General features: G+C 38.1%; 1 protein-coding gene across 2 annotated transcripts in view; it reads left to right on the top strand.

The window, feature by feature from the left end:
- Positions 1-201: 201 nt before the first annotated feature.
- SOX30 (SRY-box transcription factor 30) overlaps positions 202-8,738 on the top strand; it is a 41,991-nt gene continuing 33,454 nt past the window's right edge. Inside the window, exons 1-3 of one of the 2 annotated variants that reach the window (XM_053566776.1) lie at positions 202-1,505; positions 3,192-3,431; positions 4,795-4,974. In XM_053566776.1, the coding sequence (XP_053422751.1) occupies positions 494-1,505; positions 3,192-3,431; positions 4,795-4,974 (1,432 nt within the window). In that variant the 5' untranslated portion in view covers positions 202-493. The remainder of the gene's footprint in view (positions 1,506-3,191; positions 3,432-4,794; positions 4,975-8,738) is intronic. The other variant, XM_053566777.1, reaches the window with a different exon arrangement.

Here is an 8,738-nt window from a genome sequence, read left to right as displayed (position 1 = left end):
GCGTATTCAGGCTGTGCAAAGAGGGAGCACAAAGTTCCCCAGACGGAGAAGGAGACTCACAACTTTGTCCCCGGGAGGTCTTTGGCATGGAACCACACCGTTTCCTGGGCAACGCCATTGTCAGGAGCTCCGGGCGGGGGAGGGGTAACTAAGGACAACGGCCGGAAGAGAACTCCGGAAGAGAGGGAGCGTCAGAGGGGTAAAATGGCCAACATGCACCACAGCCCCTGCCACCGCGAGTGATTCGAAGGCTCAGCACGAGGCGAGAGAGGTGGGCGGGCCGGAGAACACGCTTGTGATTGGCAGGCCATTCCGGGGACGATTGTGATTGGGCAAGGCCGAGACTGGAGGGCTGCCCTTTGAACCGCGTAGGGTTCTGGGTAGCAAAAGCCTTAGAAGGGTCTTAACTGAAAGGGGGAGGGGGAAGGCCGCCAACAAACGGCTGAGCTCACAATCCCGGCTGGGACACAAGCCGGGGCGTCCCCCTCCCCCCATGGAGAGAGCCAGGCCAGAGCCGCCGCCTCTGCCGCGCCAACTGCCACGGGTGACCCCGCCGCGTCCACTGCGTCCCGCTCCGCCTCCGCTGCCGGTCGAGGGCACCTCCTTTCGGGCCACGGCCGGCGAGCCACCTCCGTCGCCACCGGCCCTGTGTGCGGCCGCCATTGCGACCGTGGCCTCGGCGTGCCCGGAGGCCCCGGCGTCGGGAGTACAGCCCGTGGCTCGGCGGCTGCTGCAGGTGAAGCCAGAGCAGGTGCTGCTGCTGCCGCCAGGGCCACCACTGTCTCAGGCCAAAGACGACTTGGTCACTGCCTCACCCGCGCAGGCGCGGCTACTGTCGCTGAGGCCTGAGCTGCTGCTGCTGCCACCACCGCCCACGTCCGAGGGCGCCCCCTGCAGGGCGGAGTTGCTCCCCGTGCAACCCCGGGCACTGCACGTTAAGGCGGAAAAGCAGGAGCCTGGGCTCAGCTCCGAACTGTCAATAGGGCCTGGGAGGGCCTTCGAGGTAGGCCCCAGAGCCTCCGGGGCGGCCAAGGTGGAAGGCCCCGGGCCGGCCCTCCTCGACAGCCGCCGTGGGGACGCGAAGAAGGGAAAGCTGGAGCCGGAGGAGGTCATGAGGGACGTGGCGAAAGGCAGCGAAGGTAAAAGCCTGGCAGCCGTGCGAGAAGGAATTGTCAAAACCGAGGAGCTCGAGAGACTCCCCGAGGACTGCAGGCTCAGCACAGAATCAGCGTCCAATGGCCTGGTTCATGGTAGCAAGGAGGTCATTTTGGCACAGCCGTCCAGCGCCTTTGGGCCACACCAGCAAGACCTCAGGATCCCTTTGACTCTCCACACAGTCCCCACTGGAGCCCGGATCCAATTTCAGGGACCTCCACCTTCAGAGCTGATAAGATTGACCAAGGTCCCCCTGACACCAGTGCCTATTAAAATGCAATCCTTATTGGAGCCTTCTGTAAAAATTGAAACCAAAGATGTCCCACTCACCGTCCTTCCCTCAGACGCAGGTATTAGACAGCAGGGGAGTCTGGTTTTCAAAACGTCGTCTGTGTTGCCCCATAGCTGACATGTCAGCAGTTCAGAAGCCTAAACTAGAAAAATAAAATCATGGAACTGATTCTTTTCAGGGCAAAGTCTGCACAGGTATCACTTCTGATTGACTTGTACATACATATACCAGTAAAATACACTAACATGTTCAAAATTACCCAATATTTTTTTTTTAAGTCTGTTTTAAGGCCCAGTAAATGATGAGATTTAGGTATGACTAATTTTTATATCCCCAAATAGAAATGTTCTTGCTAGACAACACAAAGCCATCCATTTATATGCTGCAAATAATCAGGATTAAAAAAAATCAGTAGCTCATTGCTTTTATGTATATCAAAAAATAGAAGAAATAATCATGTTTAATGAAAAAAGTTAAACAGGAAAGTTTATACCAATTATAGAGGTTATCTTCTTTAAAAATAAGCAGTAAACTTTTCTAGGATAGAGTTATATGATTAAATGTAACACTGTAGTTATTCTAAAAAGCTAAGGATTCATGAAAATATTGTAGAATAAGCTAGAAAACTGTTCTTAAAGAAGTAACTTTTTTTTTAAAGAAGTAACTTTTAAAAAACAAGTAACTATGGCTATAGCAGTAACAACTACAAATAGATATTTCTATACAGTATTTCCAAATATACAGTTAGCAAATTCTTATTTTAAGATTTAGTTCAGACTGAAAACAGTTTGCCAATGAATGTCTTGGAAAGTCATATTAATCTTTGGTTTATGTATTTCATTAACTTTCATGTTTATTGTTTTTGTTTTTATTTTCTTTACTGATTCATCCTTTCACTCTATCCCCTTGCTTTTATCTTTGCTAGTGTTTGGACTCTGTTTCCATTTTATAAAAGAAAGAAAAAGGAAGCTTTCTTTATACTGCATATTTCATCCTTACATTTAAAACAATTTTACATACCAAGTAATGCTAAAAGTGAAACAATATAAGAACTTTATAGACAGTTATTTTTGATGAACCATGTAAAAGAGATGTGAATTTAGACATAACTTCCTTTATTGTAATTTCAGCTGGCTCTGTGGCTTTGAAAAAGTTACTTTTATTATTTTTCTTTTATTTTTTTCCCTGAACATGGAACTAGCATTGATGACTCACCTTGGTAGGAACTTCACCTTCACAGTGAAATACAACCAATATAGTATTCTAATATTATAAATATTTTCCCTTGAAAGAACACTATGTCAGCATGTAAATGAGTTCCTTTAAACATTTAAGGAACACCTACCTAGTGCTAGGATTATTGTCATGAGTTAGTCATAGTTTCTGTCCCCTAATGATAGAATATTTTTGGTAGGAAATAAACTAAATGTTAATTATTGTTAGAGGTAATAATAAATCTCAAAGAAGCAATAAACCAATAATTTACTGTGTCTTCAATGTTATAATTTCCATGTCTTCAACAATATTATTCTGTTTGAAGAAAAGAAGTCATTCTAAACTACAGTTTAGAATGCTGAATTGAGGGGTTATAAGGAATTCTGGAATACTGGCAGTTCTTTGGCTATAGTGAAGTGTATGTTTTCTCCAGATATTTAAAAAATAAGTATAGGTGGAGGTGCACTTCATTTTAAAACTGTGTGTGTGTGTGGCACATTAATTTAGTCTCTTAATTTTTGTCATGTAGGAATACCAGATACTCCCTTCAGTAAGGACAGAAATGGTCATGTGAAGCGACCCATGAATGCATTTATGGTTTGGGCAAGGATCCACCGGCCTGCACTAGCCAAAGCTAATCCAGCAGCCAACAATGCAGAAATCAGTGTCCAGCTCGGGTTAGAGTGGAACAAACTTAGTGAAGAACAAAAGAAACCCTATTATGATGAAGCACAAAAGATTAAAGAAAAGCACAGAGAGGAATTTCCTGGTAATCAAATAAAATGAACAAAGCTTTTTAAAATTTTTTAAAAATTAATTTATTTAGATAAAGATCAGGTTAGGTTGAGATTGAAAGACAAAAGTGTGTAAATTTTTTTTCTAATCTGATATGTACAATAAACAGAATAATGACTAATAGTAATAATTGAAATGATATTGGGCATAAGTTTCCTTAAGTAGAACCAAGTAAGGGGATATCTGGTCTCATATTTACCAATTAATACAAACTAGGGGACATACAATTTTATTGTGATTTTGTTTAAATATAGAGAGATATGAATTTAATGTAGGTAAATCTTTAGATTTCTAGGCTATAATTTTACAAATATACTAGAAATGTTAAAAACACAGCAACAGAAAAAGATATGACGTACATATGAGAATCAAACATTAACACCATGTTCCATTTTAATAGTATATGGTCTGAGGCAAGAGAATCACCTCAGCCCAGGAGCTGGAGGTTGCTGTGAGCTGTGTGATGCCACAGCACTCTACTGTGGGCAATAAAGTGAGACTCTGTCTCTAAAAAAAAAAAAAATAGTATATGGTGGTCAGAACACAGTTCTACCTTAGGATGGATAGATTTATCCCCATTGCAATATAGTATAAGTCTGTTTCCAGCAGTGAGGGCATCGAGATTAAGCTTGGGGAAATGCACAGCATTTGGCCAGTAGGATTGTGCATGGTGGAAAAAATTTTTTTTTCCTTCAACATGGGAAGAAAAGTTGTAGAAGGGAAGATCAGGAGCAGCATGTACAGGGAAACAGTGAATCTTCTAGTTATGCAGTGGGCTACCATTGCCCTAACTCCTAACTTTGGAAGGAAATGGAGTTATTTTGGACTTGACATTGCCAAGTCTAGGAGAGTGACTGTTCCTGAACTAGGCATAAAAATAGTGACTGGTCATTAGTGACTATTGCATTGTAAGATAGAAACATTTGTATCTTATAGAAAGCCAGAAAACAGGAAGAGATGAATAATGTCATAGTGGGAAATTGTTTTATAGGTAGAAGAAAGGCTTTGGAATTTAAGATTAATGACTTTGATGTTAATTTTACAACAGATTCAATTATATGTCATTGAATGTAGGGCATTTGACCTTCCTTTTCCTTTCAATGATGAGTTACAATACTGGCCACAAGTTAGGAGCCATGTGGGTTTGTATGTTAAAATAACACAGTGGACAAGTCATTCACAGAAATAGCATTATAGTCCTGGAAAAGATACTTTAGACAATAAATTATTTTCTAAAAAACTTTGAAGTGCTTTGCATTTTAAGTATGAAAAGAACTATTTAAAAGCTAAATAGGGTCTATACATTTATATTAAAAATAGTTTATCTTCTTCTATAGGTTGGGTTTATCAGCCTCGTCCAGGGAAGCGAAAACGCTTCCCTCTAAGTGTTTCCAATGTATTTGCTGGTACTACACAGAATATCATCTCTACAAATCCTACAACAATTTATCCTTACCGCTCACCTACCTATTCTGTGGTAATTCCCAGCCTTCAGAACACCATCACTCATCCAGTTGGTGAGTTGGTTTTATTGTAGATTATTATTTTTTTCTGATAGATGCATGAAATTTAACCTTTTAAGTTTAAATTTTCTTTCTGTTAGGCTTAAGAATCTGGAACAATAATATCAAGAAAAAAATCAAGATGAGAGGTAGTAAGAACATTAAATAAGAAAAGGAAGAATTTCAGTAGACATCCTTGGTTTGCCAGAGTAGCAAATAATCATGTCTGAAACTTCAGACCTTTTAAGCAAATCAGGTTGAGCCCATAGATCAGACAAATAATGCAGGAAATGACTAAGGTAATTCAATAGGAAATAGGAGTGTCTTTTCACTATCAGCATAAAAGAATGCCTGGCTAATGGGGTATGAGGCATCCTGTCCTGGAACTTAGTAATGATACCGATCTGTTAAGACCATTCTCAGACTGCTGTAGAAAAGCAATGGAAGTAATGTATTTTCTACCAAATATTTGTTTGATTTGTTATTTTGTCTTTCCCTAAATTTCTCTCCCTTTATCTGTTCATTACAACATTCCTGTTTGTCAGTTTTAAGAACCAAAAATTGAGAAACAAGTATCTTAAAAACTCGTTAAAGGGCCATCCATCATTAGTTTGTTTTACTAGAAACTATTTTAACAATCTTTCAGGAAGACTTTCAGGAAGAACTTTATACATTCACTACCTGCTATCCCTTGTCTTAAACTACTTAGGACAAAACTATTGTTTTTTCCAATTTATACTGAATCAAATCCTTGTGGTTATAAAGCCACTCCAATGAGATGAGAGGTTTAGATATTTTGGAAATTGACTTAGTAGAAGCTTATGCATTTTCAGTATTTTTTGTGTCTCATTTTAGCAATCAATAGAGATAAAGCCATATATGTTATTTATGATTTATGTTTACATAATATGTTCTTTTTTAAAATCATTTTTCCAAGACCTCATTTATATCTTCCTCTATCCGCTGTATGTTTTCTCTTCCCAGAAACAGATAAATCAATGTTCTTATTTAAAGCAGCTGACATTTTATATAATATATCAATTTTAATCCATTCTCAGAAAAGATATGTTGTGGGTAGAAACTGCAATATTTTTCTTCTAATGTTGGTAGGGTTCTTACATCCATTCTGTTGTAATAAAATATGGTGTGCAGGCCAGGAAAGGTGGCTCACATTTGTAATCCTAGCAATCTGGGAGGCCAAAGTGGGTAGATTGCTTGAGCTCAGGAGTTTGAGACCAGCCTGAGCAAGAATGGGACCTGTCTCTACTAAAATTAGAAAAATCAGCTGGGCATGGTGGTGGGCACCTGTAAGTCCCAGCTATTTGGGAGGCTGAGGCAAGAGAATTGCTCAAGCCCAAAAGTTTGAGATTATTGTGAGCTAAGATGATGCCAAGGCCCTCTACCCAGGGCAACAGAGACTCTATCTCAAATAAATAAATAATTAACAAATAAATATGACATGCAGAATTATAGGAAGCATTTCAGACTACACACAACAGTAATCAAATCTAAGATAAGGTAATGATTTTTTGTTTATTTTTAAAGTAATATCCATTATTTCTGGTGATATCTAATGTCAATAAAGATTTCTTTCTTGAATCTCAAATGATAGACAGAGAACATTATAGGCACAATTTGGAAATCATTTTCTATATATATATGTGTGTGTACATATATATATAATTTTTTTTTTTTTTTGAGACGGAGTCTTACTTTGTCATCCTCGGTAGAGTACTGTAGCATCATAGCTCATAGCAACTTCAAACTCTTGGGCTCAAGTGATCTTTTTGCCTCAGCCTCCAGAGACTATAGGTGTCCACCACAATGCCCAGCTGACTTTAGAGACAGCGGTCTTGCTGTTACTCAGGCTGGTCTTAAACTCATGACTTCAAGCCATCTGCCTGCCTTGACCTCTCAGAGTGCTAAGATTACAGATGTGAGCCACCACACCTAGCCTAGATATGTATCTTAATAATAAATGATGGAACTTAACTGCTACTATGCTGCCCTATCACACAACTTTGAAATATGTTCTTTTAGTTTGTTCTCATCAGCTTGACATTATATTACAAAGAGGAGTTAGTATCAGTTAGAAATTTCACTGTGTATTTCATATTCTCAGTCATTTAGAATATGAAAATTATTAAATAAGAATTATTTATAATAATTATTAAATAATTCCCTTGGGAAATAATGGTTTTAATGTCTTATCATCTTTAATTATTAAATAAGAATTATTTATAATAATTATTAAATAATTCCCTTGGGAAATCATGGTTTTAATCTCTTATCATCTGCAGATATTATTTTTTATAACTTACTTTGCTATTTCTCTCAACTAATTTTATATTCTAAATAAAAATTTATAGTAATTTTGTTTTTAAACATATTCACTTTATTCCCATGGAAGAAAAGTATAAAGGTAGAAAGGTATGATTTTCTCTTATTAAAAGAATTTGTTAACTTTTTTCTAAAAAGCTTTCTGCATCAATATATATGATACTGTATCTATTTTGCTATCTTTTCAGATATAGAAAATATACTCACCAAGCTAGAGTTTGCTGTAGTTGATCTAATTCTTAACCTTTGAAAATTAATTAGGGTTCAGAAATCTTAAGCTCTTCTTCAGTGCGAAGGTGTTTATTGAGTCTGTTCTTTTTAATTGCCTTTTTTACTGTAAGGACTAAATAATTCCACTGATTCACTTCTTTCTGTTGAAGTATTTAGTGTCTGTATTGGCTGTAAGGCCTCTCAGATATGGCTCTTTCAATTGTCCTTTGGACTTCCTAATTTTTATCTGTGTCTGACTTACCATACTTGGGCTAATTTATGACATTTGGGACAAATTTTAGATGGATTTTCTTTGATTTGGCCAGTTGGTGATAGCAACTTTCCAATTTTCTGATTTTAAGGTACATTTTTTTTTAAATCAAACTTAATTTCATTTTACTTTGTATTCCATTAAACCTGTTTGTTCTAATAAGCAGTCATTTGTCCTGTACCAGATCTTCTTTTTGAAATCTGGCAATGTAATTTGGTATTCTCCCATTTCAGTTGAATATTTCTATGTGAGAAACACTCCGGGGCTATATTTTCATGCCTGCCTACCTGCCGCCTCTACCACCTAATGTTTATTAAGTACATACTATGAGCCAAACTCTACTAGGAACAAAATGTAAAATTTTTTTTTATTGTTTCTGCCATCTAAAAGTTCAGAAGTTAGTTGTAGAAATGATAGTTACAAATACAGCTGTTTTTACTATTTCTTTGATAAAATCTATAGTACGTTTTTTGGCTGGTATTATTTTTATGTCCAATGCATTATATTTACTGTTTCTCTCACATTTAATAGCATATCCCAAGCTTTTCTCCTATTTCTAGTTTCTAAAAGTGCTTATCAGATGTTAGTCCACAATTCCCTTTAGATATCTTTGACCACATGTCTTTGATGCCAGTTATGCCAGTATTCCCGTTTTATATTAGTATTCAAATTCATTTAAAGGCTTTTGGACCTTTTGTAAAAGCTACATTTATTTCAAATGTCACTTTGTACATATATGAATTTTCTTCTTTTTTTTTTTTTGAGACAGTCTCACTATGTCGCCCTCTGTAAAGTGCTATACCATCACAGCTCACGCAACCTCAAACTCTTGGGCTTGAGTGATTCTCTTGCCCTCAGCCTTCCGAGTAACTGGGACTACAGGTGCCCACCATAATGCCTGGCTATTTTTTGTTGTAGTTGTCGTTGTTGTTTAGCAGGCCAGGGCTGGGTTTGAATC

Source organism: Nycticebus coucang, chromosome 17 (genome assembly GCF_027406575.1).
Source record: "Nycticebus coucang isolate mNycCou1 chromosome 17, mNycCou1.pri, whole genome shotgun sequence".
NCBI lineage: Eukaryota > Metazoa > Chordata > Mammalia > Primates > Lorisidae > Nycticebus > Nycticebus coucang.
The sequence above is the reverse complement of the archived record's forward strand: the minus strand, read 5'-3'. Positions and strand labels throughout refer to the sequence as shown.